This window comes from Alosa sapidissima, chromosome 11 (genome assembly GCF_018492685.1).
Source record: "Alosa sapidissima isolate fAloSap1 chromosome 11, fAloSap1.pri, whole genome shotgun sequence".
Lineage (NCBI taxonomy): Eukaryota > Metazoa > Chordata > Actinopteri > Clupeiformes > Clupeidae > Alosa > Alosa sapidissima.
Window position 1 is genome coordinate 27,773,820 of NC_055967.1, and position 14,911 is coordinate 27,788,730.

A 14,911-nucleotide genomic window follows, 5' to 3' on the forward strand; every position below is an offset into this window, starting at 1 on the left:
ACCGCCCCAGGCCAATGAGACAAGGGTGTAGCTACAACATAAACAAAGCGAAACTCATGGCTGACGTATCTTCTTGAGCGGTCTCTGAGACACAGAAAGTTCTCAAGAACACAATAGGTCTTTAAACATTTACCATCACACACATTCATTCATCGGACCTAATATTTGTAGTTGCCTTAAAAAAAGGAAAAGAAAAAGGTGATAGGAGGGGGGGGGGGGGGGGTCCTATTTTTTTTTTTCCACCGGATCTGCATCGATCTCAAATATGACATTTCTAAAATCAAATTGACGGGAATCCGTGGTACGACAGAGAACTTTAATCCTTGAGCTCTAGATTGATCTCTATGTATTATTAACAGTGTTTCCCATACATTGACATTATTTATACATACATTATTTGTGGCGGCCCACCACAATATCAACATTGACCACCACACAATGATTTTCCAGATTGTACTAAATTGCGCTTAAATGTGGATCATCATATGCAAATTAGGTTTCTGGCAAACCGTTTCGGAAATTAGGTTTGTCACCAGAAGTTCCCTGGTAGTTTGGCATTATTGGCCAAGTGTGGTGACAAATCACTGGCTAACACATTTGCCACTAGTGGCAAACTTCTCAAGATGCCAGAACTTTGCTGGAAGTTTGCCTTATGCATTATAACATTATGTCCATGCCACAAATTTGCAGCAACGGCAGAAACCTGAAATTTTTGTAAGAGCAACCCTAGTCCCACCACATGCAGTGCACACACACAGACAGAGAACTTCTTGTTCCTCCGATAAGCGATATGGTTTTGGTGAAAACATCTTTTCATCTTTGACCGCCTGTCCGGCACCAGCTGCACAATCACCAAAGACAAACTGTTGCAGCACTTACCACTGTGGACTTGAGCCCACCACTGTATGTGCACATTACCCAACATGTGTGTACACCAGGATTCACATGTTCTGATATCTGTCCAGGTTATGCATTAACATTACGGTGGGGGGGTGAGGGAGTGATCGCTAATCTCTCATAGCTAAACCTTTACTGTACTCCCACCTAGAGTGCATTTATAGTCTAAACGTAGCAATAGTGTAATAGACCTCGTTCCTCCCAATGCGACGTGCTGTTGCACAGTCAGGGGGAAGATGACTCGCATTACACCAGTGGCTGAAATTTGAATCCTCCCGTGGAATTTAATTCACTTAGAGGTCATCCACACCAGAGGCGAACACGGGGGGTTTGTGGCGGGGGCAATGTTTCAGGATCGTTGAGCGTCACAGTGTGTTTGCCAAAGTGATGATTGTGGTCATGTGCACGCACACATTCTCCCACATTCATTCAGTCACTCACACACACGCATGAATATGTACACAACTTTAACTATGAAAAACATGGATCCTTCAATGAGCATAAATGCAGCACAGCTACAATGATGGCCGGACACGGGGGACACACACACACACACACACACACACACACACACACACACACACACACACACACACGGTCACACATATGGAGAGAGAAGGCCCAGAAATAATCTCTCATAAATCCTTAAACTAAATTGAGAGGAGGAGTGTGTGCTTGCTTGTACATGAGTGTGTGTGTGCACGTATGGCACTCAGTCTGCAAGCCCCAGAGAGCATGTGTGGTGGGATGGCCTCTGGAACCTGTGTGTTACGTAACCAAGTGTTGCCGAGTGATGCTGCAATAAGGGCACAGAGTTTAAGCCTCATAAACACACTGCTCTCGCCATCCTAAAAGCCCATCCACACACACACACACACACACGCACGCACGCACGCACGCACGCACGCACGCATTTCTGATAGTTCAATCCCATCATGCTAGTTCAATCCCATCATGCTATTTCTAAACTAAATGTACTCCATCAGGTACAGGTATGGTAGTTTTCACACACACACACACACACACACACACACACACACACACACACACGCACACGCACACGCACACGCACACGCACACACGCATTTCTGATAGTTCAATCCCATCATGCTAGTTCAATCCCATCATGCTATTTCTAAACTAAATGTACTCCATCAGGTACAGGTATGGTAGTTTTCACACACACACACACACACACACACACACACACACACACACACACGCACGCATTTCTGATAGTTCAATCCCATCATGCTATTTCTAAACTAAATGTACTCCCATCAGGTACAGGTATGGTAGTTTTCCCATGCTGTCAAAGCTGTGCTCTCTAACCTAGCAACATGTGTCAAGGATACTGCACCATCAAAACATTCTTGTCATGACTAGGCAACTCATATCTTCCATCATGTGGAGGCATGACCCAACAGTCACTGCTGCCTAGCAACAACAGTTGCATTACATCACTTGTGATCAGAGTCAGGGGTCCTGATGAAACCTGACAGTTCACACTACTGAAGACAGCAAGCATTTTGAGCAGGCTTTGTGGGGGACAGCTACCAATAGCTGGACCTCTAAAGCACAATCAGTGGGCAAGAGGACACGTAGAGGTTTAATGATCTGCTTGCTCAGGGTACTGCTTAAAGCATATGACCTTTCCACAATAACGTCAGGTGAGACTGTGTGAAGGTCCCCAAAAGGTCAAGTAAATTCTCTCACACACACATACACAGAGTTCATCAATCACAGCATGCTACAAAAACAGAACAGTCCTGAGACCTCCATCTCTCTCTCCCTCACACACACAGGGCATAAAATGCAAACCCACACACACACACACACACACACACACACACTCCCCTTCACACTGCCCAAATTGCAGAGTCATTCCAAACTCATTCCCCTACAGGCCAGGTTATGCTGTTCTCTTTTGCAAAATGGATCAAGCCTTTTTTCCTGAAGCTAAATCTGTCCACAGACACAGACAAACACACACTCACAAATTCACACTTTCTCACCCTCCCACACATACCCAAGAGCAAGCAGATTTTAGAAGATGGCAACCTAACTCCGTTTTGTTTTAAATCATCATAACCAAAACAGACACACACACAGGGACAGACCGCCACTGCTGAGTCATGTCCAACCTCAGTCCAGCCGAGGACTTTAAAAGTAAATCGTTTAGTATATTGATCAGATAAAATACTGAAATTCACTTCAGGTAACAATTGGCTTGAGTGAGCAAAGCTACTTCACAGCCAGAGTAAGCAGCCATTAGTTCTGCAGTTGTGGATTAAGTTATATTAGGAATCCATTATCTCTTACTTTACAGAGATACAAAGAGAAATACAGTGTGTGTGTGTAGATGACCCACATACAGTAAGAGTATTGCATGCTCTAGATTGCCAGCTCAACCAGCTTGAATCAGACCAAAGCTTCTCACTATGGACACAGTTCATCTTTCCTTACCCATCTATCCATCCATCCATCCATCCATCCATCACACACACACACACTTATTTATAGAATATCCTACCTGACTCCAGAGTCTGTGTCACAGCACAGGGTCAAGTCTTTAAACACACCACCAAAGAGGTCCAGCAGATAAAATCAGACAAGAGAGAGAGAGACTGGACAGCAAAGCAGAGGGAGGACAGTGCGAGTGAGAGTGAGTGTGAGAAAGAGAGAGAGAGTGTGAGTGAGTGAGAGAGAGAGAGAGAGAGAGAGAGAGAGAAAGAAAGAGAGACTGGATAGAGGAGCAGAGAGACCTGAAGAGAGAGTGAGCAAGTGAGTTAGAGTGAGAGAGAGAGCGCGAGAAAGAGAGAAAACAGAGCACAGCTACAGAGGACGAGTGGAAGGGAGGGGGGGAGAGCTCACGTGGGCAGCTGTCACCACTCTGCAGTCTGAACTACTGTGCTCGAGTTCCTCTCGTTTACTCCCGCCCCTTTTTCCTCTTTTCCCCCGCTCATCTTCTTGCCTGTTCCACTGTCATCTTTGTCTATCTACCCCTTTCTCTCTGTCCCTCTCTCTATCTTTTTCCTTCCCTCTCTGTCCCTCTCTCTTTCTATAGCTGCCTTCAGACACAACCTCCGCTGTATATGCGGATCTTTGTTAAAGGAGGTCCGACCCTTTGGGTGATTCAGATATGATGCTAACATGCGGACGTCATGTGTGAACGACACTGATGCACATGAGCAGAATCTCTGCATGTTCTTCGCTTCGTTCAGACACGAGCTCATCTACATAATGTCCGTCGGATATACTAGGAGGGGAGTAGTGTAAGAGCGGGCTAAGTTCGGAATTCCAAATGGCCGGTTATGTTGTTCAGATATACGGCCCAATCGATTGACATCCGCAGGACATGCAGACTTCCACCCTTTCCTTCCCTTTCTGTCCCGCTCCCTTTCTTTCTCTCCATCCTGCTCCTGCTCTCTCTCACTATTTCAAATCTCAACTCCCTCTGCCATTTCTCCCTGGAACACAGGGCAGGAATGTACACCCGGCCTCATATCACACACTGAAGGCAGCTTTAGACAATGGCTACACACACACACACACACACACACACACATACCACACCTAATTAAATTATTCCATCCGGCTGAGTTCCTACAGTTAACAGGCCATCAATCTCTGACATGGGGGAGGGATGGTGGGTTCCATTTCTACTCGCACTATTCTCAGAGTCTACACAACTTTTGTTTGTGTAAAATCATGTGTAATGCTTTGTTACAAATTTTGCTTGTCTTACAACTTGTTAACAACTGGAATGCATCCAACTCAGATTTAACATTATTCCCAATTACTAATTGCACTTACAAGACAACTGGGATAAATGTAGATCATGAGCATAGTTAGTCCACATCTACATCTAAGTCTATCGACTTACAAACCTTCCCATAACAAAATGGCAGGACTGGCTCAGCCAGTTTTATTTGAAGAACTCCTTGCTTGCATTGTTATTATATTGGTGCTTAGTTAATCATTAGGACACCACAGTGTGATCGCTCACTTAGTTGTGGAGGGTCTAGTTTGGCAACAAACACTGGGAGTGGGGGGTGGCTGCACTCAATGAGGTGGATTTTGTTTGACCTTTTTTTTTCAGTCCAAACTCAGTTAACTCGCACAATCGATCTGAAATCTTCCACCAAGTTTGTCGCCTGTTTAACAATACACTGTTTTGTCTTCTTATTACAGTTCAGTCACTCGCCATGCACCAAAGCATTGTCATTCCACAGGACATAAACAGAACGACAGAGTAAAAAGTCAATAGCATTGCTCACTGAAAGTCCAGCAGCCCTAAAAAGCTGACATCTCATACAGCAAGGTTCAAGAGACAAACCTGCCAATGTATGTTTAAGATGTCAGAATGTAAACCCTGTGCATGACTTCATACCAGAGGGTGTCACTGGATAGCTTTATATGAGAGAGAGAGAGAGAGAGAGAGAGAGAGAGAGAGAGAGAGAGAGAGAGAGAGAGAGAGAGAGAGAGAGAGAGAGAGAGAGAGAGAGATCCATCTAAGTCTATTCATCCCAGACAGAGTGTGTGTGTCTGTATGTGGTGTTAGGAGGGACGTAAAATAAGGCTGAGAACAGGTGATGCAATTGTGTTACGGTCACTTGTAGTTCATCCAACTATTTCTGCTTACCAAGTGTTTCCTTGACCATCTCAATGACCAGTCTGTCTCTCTATTCTTGACAGACAGGCTTGACCCTGGTAGGGGGGCAGTCTGGTCAGCAAAAAGGTTTTACTGGACACAGCACAAATCAACAGCAAATACCTAAATAAGCCATTCTCCCGTTTTCACCACAAAGCATAATGGATGATACTAAAATTACAGCTGTGGTCACAATGCACAGTAGATAACAGTTGATTGCTGGGGCCCCCTACTGGTCAACTGGGTGAACTTTTTTATGGTAGGAAAAAAAAACCTCTCAAACTTCAAACTCGGCCCATAAAGCCACGAAAGTTAGAGCTGGATGCACAAACACATGGCAGACTCTTCTGCAGATTACAACAGCATTTCATGAAGAAAGGCGTCATATCTAGAGGCATCTCCAGGCAACAAACAAGCAAACAACAATATAAATTAACTGCAACCAGACATCTAATCCACAACTCTCTGATTCTGGTTACATACAGATTTACAACCTCTCCCTGCTAGTTTCCACCTATTTAACCACAAATGTATGCTCATTCGTTTGATAAGCATCACTGCGAGTTATGGAGTTGTGACTCTAGAAAGTGATATGGACAGTGCAATCCATATCACAATACAGACACACCATCTGGTGATGCGCTCATTACTTTATTCCGATTATCAATATTTTGTCCCATTCTTGCTCATGCAATACTAACACAGTTCCATAAGTTGGGTACTTGAGAAGTTTAGGACAATCTATTGCAGAGAACAGACCCCCACACACACACAAATATGTGTAAAAGAGAAGGCTGCATTTCTAATCGAAATAGTCATTCAAACTAATTCAATTAGCTAATCTCAAAGGCTGTAATTAATCTGTTGCTTGCAAAATGGTTAGTCTTGTCATATCTATGATTTCTTTTTTTTTTATAACTCGACATGAATCCTCCTTGTGTGACAAGACAGTGAGGCTCACCTAAGAGAAGCGCTATGCTCCTCCTGCACTAGGTACGCTCACCAATCAGAAGTCATCGCAATATCTGTCAGAAAAATGACAATTCGATATTTTACCCTAAATAACAGACAGATGTCAGATGCACTCACCCATCCTCCTTGCTGGATGATGAAGTCGGCCTGTGCATCCTCCAGGAAGCGCATCCCTAAAGAGAGCACTGTGGCAACAGACTCGCCCTCATCCTGTAACCGCTGCAGCAACACTAAAGGCACCAACACCTGCCAGAGAGAGAGAGACATAATTTTACAGTGTATTGATGAAGTGTAATAATGCTTCTTTATTATTATTCCTGTGAATGCTTTGGCAATACAGCATATGATTTGTTGTGCCAATAAAGCATAATTAGAATTGAGAGAGCAAGAGAGAGGGAAGGGAGTAGAGAGAGAGAGACAGACACACAGGGAGGGATGGGAGAAGAAAGTGCATAAGGTAGAGGATGAAGTGGAGACAGATTGTGTTGATAGGTGAATAAGGAGGGAAGGACTTATGCTATGCCATTTTTTTTTATTTACACACACACACACACACACACACACACACGACACACGACACACAGAGAGACAGAGAGACAGAGAGACAGAGAGAGATCCATCGAAGTCTATTCATCCCACTCTCTCTCTGGGATAGAAAGATAGAGGTGCTCACCTGGTTCCAGCCCTCCTGTGTGTGGGAGCACACGTCCTGAACAGCATTCCTAAAGCTCTCGTAGTCTAGTGAACTGAACACACACACACACACACACACATTAAAAAACATGCAACTAACTACACTATGTCAAGGAAAAAAAATCCTTATTGAGTCTCAATAAAAAGTTGGTTCTCTTCTTCTATACTTAATTCTTATTAATTCTATACAGATTAATAAGAAGACACTCGCTCCCTTCTGTATCAAATCAGATTTATATGAGTCATTTACTGCCAAAGTCACATTACAATGACAGTTCAAGGCAGCTCAGCTTACAACTCAACAACAAACTAACTGCTTAATTTCTGTAATCAAACTTAAACAAATACAGTGCTGGTCATATAATTAGAATATCATAAAAAAGTTGATTTATTTCAGTTCATGTGAAACTTGTATAATGTATACATTCATTCATTCCACACAGACTGATATATTTCAAGTGTTTATTTCTTTTAAATTTGATGATTATAACTGAGAACTAATGAAAACCACAAATTCAGTATCTCAGAAAATTAGAATATTGTGAAAAGGTTCAATATTGAAGACACCTGGTGCCACACTCAGTGGGCAGCCGTGGCCTACTGGTTAGCGCTTCGGACTTGTAACCGGAGGACCAAGTGCCCTTGAGCAAGGCAACCCCTCACTGCTCCCCGAGCGCCGCTGTTGTTGCAGGCAGCTCACTGCGCCAGGATTAGTGTGTGCTTCACCTCACTGTGTGCCGAGTGTGTTACACTAATTCACGGATTGGGATAAATGCAGAGACCACATTTCCCTCACGGGATCAAAAGAGTATATATACTTATACACTCTAATCAGCTAATTAACTCAAAACACCTGCAAAGGCCTTTAAATGGTCTCTCAGTCTAGTTCTGTAGGCTACACAATCATGGGGAAGACTGCTGACAGTTGTCCAAAAGATGACCACTGACACCTTGCACAAGGAGGGCAAAACGCAAAAGGTCAATGCTAAAGAGGCTGGCTGTTCAGAGCTCATTAATAGAGAGGCGAAGGAAAGGAAAAGACGTGGTAGAAAAAAAAAAAAGTGTTCAAGCAATAAGGATAACCGCACCCTGGAGAGGATTGTGAAACAAAACCCATTCAAAAATGTGGGGGAGATTCACAAAGAGTGGACTGCACCTGAGTCAGTGATTCAAGAACCACCACGCACAGACGTATGCAAGACATGGGTTTCAGCTGTCGCATTCCTTGTATCAAGCCACTCTTGAACAAGAGACAGCGTCAGAAGCGTCTCGCCGGGGCTAAAGACAAAAAGGACTGGACTGCTGCTGAGTGGTCAAATGTTATGTTCTCTGATGAAAGTAAATTTTGCATTGCCTTTGGAAATCAAGGTCCCAGAGTCTGGAGGAAGAGAGAAAAGGCACAGAATCCACGTCGTTGCGTGAAGTCCAGTGTAAAGTTTCCACAGACATTGATGGTTTGGGGTGCCATGTCATCTGCTGGTGTTGGTCCACTGTCCACTTTCTGAGGTCCAGGGTCAACACAGTCGTCTACCAGGAAGCTTTACAGCACTTCATGCTTCCTGCTGCTGACCGACTTTATGGAGATGCAGATTTCATTTTCCAACAGGACTTGGCACCTGCACACAGTGCCAAAGTTACCAGTATCTGGCTTAAGGACCATGGTACTGTATCCCTGTTCTTAATTGGCCAGCAACCTCGAAAACCTAGAAAATCTATGGGGTATTGTGAAGAGGAAGATGCGTTACGCCAGACCCAACAATGCAGAAGAGCTGAAGGCCACTATCAGAGCAACCTGCTCTCACAACACCTGAGCAGTGCCACAGACTGATCGACTCAATGCCACGGCACATTGCTGCAGTAATTCGTTTAAGTATATATACACTTTTTTGATCCCGTGAGGGAAATTTGGTCTCTGCATTTAACCCAATCTGTGAATTAGTGAAACACACTCAGCACACAGTGAACACACAGTGAGGTGAAGCACACACTAATCCCGGCGCAGTGAGCTGCCTGCTACAATGGCGGCGCTCAGGGAGCAGTGAGGGGTTAGGTGCCTTGCTCAAGGGCACTTCAGCCGCGGCCCACTGGTCGGGGCTCGAACCGAGTCCAGAGTCCAGAGTGCTAACCAGTGGGCCACGGCTGCCCCAACTAAGGCATTTCAGGCAAAAGGAGCCCCAACTAAGTATTGAGTGCTGTACATGCTCATACTTTCCATGTTCATACTTTTTGTATTTTCATACTCATACAGTTGGCCAACATTTCTAAAAAAACGTTTTTTGTATTGGTCTTAAGTAATTTTCAAAATTTCTAAGATACCGATTTGGGATTTTCATTTGTCAGTTATAATCATTCAAATTAAAAGAAATAAACATTTGAAATATATCAGTCTGTTTGTAATGAATTAATATAATAAACAAGTTTCACTTTTTGAATGGAATTACTGACATAAATCAACTTTTTGATTATATTTTAATTATATGACCAGCACCTGTACATCTCAACAACAGACATACATTCATTTCATTAACACCAGTATCGCATAAAAGCGTAACTCAGTTAAAGACAATAACGGCTTCTACACACAGTTGCGTTCCGTCAACGCATGCCAGTGGGTGTTCCCGACTATGCAAATGACTTGAAGTATAACCGTAATTTGATTGGTTGGTGCCGTCCGTCGATTGGCTTGATTGGCCGGTGCCGTCTGTCGGTGCAGCAACAGCTGAACTTCTCAACGCACGCGACGCAACGGACCCACAATTCAGTTCGGCAACGGATGACGTGAGCCCATGTAAAGTGAACGGGATGCGTCTCGAGCACTGCAACGCACACAACTGTGTGTAGAAGCCGTAAGGCATCTCCGAGGTGCGGAGGACCAGTGACTCACCCACTGAGGAGTGTGTGGGCGGCGTTGGCCAGGTACGGATCCAGGTCCTGGGCCACACGGTCCCCCAGCACGGCCAGACTGTCCTCCACAGAACTGTCTCCCTGGGCAGGGCTGAACACCGGGGAGGACAGGCGGTCAAAGCCAGTCGTGGAGGACGCTGGGTAGAGAGAGAGAAGGCACATATGACACAAGGATGGCCGTGGCTGTGCATCTGTGTGTGTGTGTGTGTGTGTGTGTGTGTGTGTGTGTGTGTGTGGCAGTCAATGCATATTTTGAAGGAGAAGGCACATGGATGCATAAGGCACAAGGATGTGTGCTGTGCATGAGTACGTGTGGGTCTGTGTGCGTGTGCGTGTGCGTGTGCGCGCGCGTGTGTGTGTCAATGCATATTTTGAAGGAGAAGGCACGTGGATGCACAAGGCACAAGGATGTGTGCTGTGCATATGTGTGTGTGTGTCAGAAACTGGACAACTGCGTGAGAGAATGAGATGAAGTGTAGGACCTACGTGTTTGTGTGTAATCCAAGCTTGTGTGTGTTTGTGTATGCATGTCTCATGTCTGAACTAATAACAAGTTCAAGGTGACTGGTGTTCATGCACATGTGGATCACACTTTGTGTGCATGCGTGACAGCTTATGCAACACGTACACCTGCTCTGTGCAGATATGGGGGTGGATCAAATGAAAACAAGAATAAATTTCCATGGAGGCATTGCACAAAGTGGGACAGGCAATTAATCGAGGCTTACGCAAGTAAGCAAACCATCTTCAATGTTTACTGAAATAAACATGGGCTCATTGTTTAGGTCTATTTTAGTACTCACAGGCTGCAATCTCCTCCTCCAGTAGTTTCAACTCGGAGTCGATCTCTGACTTTATTCTTCGGTTTCTCTCTCTTTGCTCCTCTTGCAAATCACCACCTGTGGTTAATCACACACACACACACACACACGCACACACAAACATTACTTCACCAGTTTTATTTTATTATTATTTTATCTTGCCTTTATGAAAATGTACAACTTTTGGTGTCCATCTCAAGAGTTAGATAAGATGACACATATCCTTCTCTTCTGTGTGTGGGCAATAACCCAGCCTGACACTGTTAGCCTAGCTTAGCATAATCCATTAGAAATTAGTTACACCAGATAGCGTATATTAGTGGTATTGTGCATTTTATGACTAAAGCATGACATTTTGTCCAGTGTTTTTAGAGACTGTAAACTTAATTTTCAGACGTGGAGCCACTTCAGATTTGACCTCTGGGGCAAGGCAGACTCAAAACAAATTTCCACTAATTTTCAGGAGTAAAATATTACTGCAAGTCATTCTAGAATTTTACTGTGCAATCTAGAACTTCCATTAACTGTCATTAGGGCTGGTCTGGGACAAAAATAAGCCCGGGCATTTTTGGCCCGAACAGCCCACTTGCAATAGGGACACTCACTAAAATGCAATCCTGGCAGTACCTACCCATAAATATGTGTATTGAACTAAGTGAGGTGAAGCAGTGCAGGTGAACAAGACTACTCCCACTGAAGTTCAAACTGTTGCTGACATAGGCTAATTGCAATGTCAGGTTCAGCACAATTGACATCCCGTCTTTAGGGGAGACCGGGGCTGGTTGGAACACTTCACTCTCGGGTATATTTCTCCGTCTTACCATGCGTTACTACTGTCAAAGTGTGATTAACTGAAAGCTTGGGATCTCAGCTAAAAAATGCGTACATTTAATTTCAACAAATGATTCCTTGTTTTGAGTTATATATGATTAAAGTGGTGTTGTGCAGGTGTGCCAACCTGCCCCAGGCACGGGGTTGGTTGGAACACTTATGTTATAGTCCTTTGCGTAATCCTTTTGCTTTTGTTTAAAAGTGCTCATCAATCTCACTGCCTGTTAAGGTTTGCCGATGTCTTTCCTGTGTGTTTTTCTTCATTGTGCCAACCTGCCCCATCCACGTTTGGACCAGCGTTTCCGCTTGAAAAAATGGTGCGTCAAAGTGACCACTTTTTCAGAGATATCAACCTGAATTAGCATGCTAAATTACTAGCCACAGCCCGACAGGTGTCATAATACCAGTTTCAGCCATGGGAGGCGGTATGCGGGCAACATAACCACCAGCCAAACTGCAATGCACAAATAATTTGCATGGCTTGTGGGCGTACTTGAACCAAAAAGTATACACCTGTCGGGCTGAGGCTAGTAATTTAGCATGCAAATTCAGGTTGATATCTCTGCAGCACTATACCTTGTCATTTTTTTAATGGCATCATCGCTCTTATTTCTTCTCATTCTTTTGATGCGTGTAGCTAATTTTTTGGATATTTTTACCTCAATTCTTACACATGGCACCTTTAACTAGAGTCAATTTAAAGATCTAGCCAGTCTCTACGCCAGACACTTGAGCTTTTTCTCTGGTTATGGTGAAGCTGACCGGATATCTGAGGCTTCAGGCGTTACCGATTTACCATCATCCAGAGTCTGGCCTCTGAAAAAAGCCTTTAAGGCTAGTCTGCCTGGGCCTGACCATGTTTGAACCGTCTGACTCATTCATTCGTTGTTTATAACAGACATTTTAAGCGTGCGCTTTATGCATGTTGTTTAATAACTTTCGGTAGATGGTAGAGCCTGTTCCTTTAAAACACAGCCAAAGCATGGTGTATTCTTGCATTAACATAGGCCTACATTTTAGGCTTATTCTCAAATTCAGATTGTGTTAGGGGGACGGGATTAATAGCCAATTTCAATCGGACAATTTTACCGGAGAGATTTAATTTTGTTCATTTTTTTTTCGGCAATTACCGGACAAGGGAATCCCTGGTTTGGACACTCCTTGCCCCTGAAATGGTGTTAGCCTGCCAGCACCAGTCACCACAGGCATAAATTCATATCAAAAACATACGAGTCCTGTCTCTTTCAAGTGAAATTAATACTTTTTCTATATCCTTGCCCATCACAATGCTAGAATGTATTTGGTGGGAAGGGTGATTTCTAAGTTTCAGCCCTGCAAAATCAAAACATTGCCCTCACCTAAAGGGTTAATGACTTTCAAATATTTTTCTTATGTGTGTGTGCTCCAGTTAAGAGGACACTTAATTTAGTGTTAACATTTTGTGGATGCACCTTTTAGTTGCCTAGATATTAACAGTGTTCCAACCTGCCCCTGTTCCAACCAGCTCTGGTCTCCCAGCATGTGGAGGGGTGCAAAAGTTGCAACAGTTGTCAAATTAGGCCTATAATACAAGTCAAAGACCACTTGTACGGTAGCATTCCATTCTACTAACAATTACAACATAGCATGTGGTCAAAATTGCTACCATTTTCAAAAATTATTTCTGTTGCAATTAGTTTTGGGTTGGGTAAAATATTCTCACAGATTGGCTGGACTAAAATACTCTGTGTGAACTGTGCACGTGTATGGACCATTGGCACATGAACACAGATTGGAACATTACAATAATGTACATGTGCACAAATATGCAGTTTTATTCCAAAGGAGAATAATGGGGGAATATGTAATGATGATGTCATTGACCCCCAGAGGTCAGATACAAAATGGCTCCATGTCTTCCACGGAACTAGTCACATATTAAGTGTTACATATGCAGTGTTTCCCATACATTGACTAATCTGTGGCGGGGCGCCAGGAAATATAAATCGGCCGCCACAGATGAATATTCTATGTTTAATTTAATTGAATTTAAATTAAGGTCAAATCCTTGCATTGCCATTGAGCTGCGCTTTTTACGCACGCAGCCTTTCCTTGCCCCGCTTTCACTCGTAGCCCGCTGCCCCTCCTCTGCATGTGCATTTAACAAAATATTCATGATTGTTGAAGGATTGTTGTTGCCACATAGAAGCATTGCATAGAAGACGTCTGGCTAAATTGCTATTAAATCCGCTTAGCATTGTGACCATGCTGCGCAAATTTGTTCAAAACTGCTGCATTGAAGTGAACTCTAAGGTCTTATCAGCATAGTAGGCTACATTGAAGAGACCAAACTAAGTTAAGTTACGAAATCAAGCAGTAGGCCTATCTCAAAGCTAACGTTAGAATACTGTTTGGATGTCGAATTTAGTATGCTTAGCCTAATTTCTACTACTTCTAAGCTGCTTGTCAATTTCGTTGAAGGGCTCATTTTATTGACTCCGACACTGAATGTTTGCAAAATCCCGATGTAAATGGAAAAGTGTTTTCCAAAATTCAAAAGTGCTTGTCCCAAGGAGAAGTACGAACCTTTATTTTAACTATGTAGAAAACGTTATGAATTGCATCCACACATCAGCAGCCTTTCAACTGTGTTACAATTGCAAGGGTTCCCTCAAACTTCATAAAGTGACAGGCACTCAATTAGACCTATACACTACCAAGACGATCTCAATACCCCCCCCCCCCCCCCCCCGTTGTCAAAGTCAGCTACCGCCACAAATTGAATCCAATTCTGTGGGAAACACATATGAGCCAAACACCACAAGTAGTCTGGACCAAACATTGAAAAAAGGCCTCAGAAAAGAGGCAGTAGGCATTTTTGAGGAAAAGTTGTTATACAGCATTTTTAGATAGTTCAAAGGGTCCTAAATACAAATCCACCATATAAAAAAAATTTTAGGTCCCAAGTTTCTCAGAATTTTCCTTCAAAAATGGATGCCTTGCTGTCAGGCGAGAAAATAGGTACATTCACGTACATTAGGACAAGCATTTTTTGTATTACAAGTTTTCTGAAATGTAATGTTTAAATATGCAAATGAGGCTTAATCTACTGAAATATGCGCTAATATACACAAATTTCCAAACTTGACACGTACACATA

At 43.4% G+C, this 14,911-nt stretch overlaps 1 protein-coding gene across 2 annotated transcripts in view; it reads right to left on the reverse strand.

Annotated features, from left to right (window-relative positions):
* bcl2l13 (BCL2 like 13) overlaps window positions 1-14,911 on the reverse strand; it is a 44,332-nt gene that overhangs the window by 21,280 nt on the left and 8,141 nt on the right. For both annotated transcript variants that reach the window (XM_042111414.1, XM_042111415.1), the window contains exons 3-6: window positions 10,924-11,019; window positions 10,101-10,257; window positions 7,197-7,269; window positions 6,641-6,769 (exon numbers count right to left, since the gene is read on the reverse strand). In XM_042111414.1, the coding sequence (XP_041967348.1) occupies window positions 6,641-6,769; window positions 7,197-7,269; window positions 10,101-10,257; window positions 10,924-11,019 (455 nt within the window). The remainder of the gene's footprint in view (window positions 1-6,640; window positions 6,770-7,196; window positions 7,270-10,100; window positions 10,258-10,923; window positions 11,020-14,911) is intronic.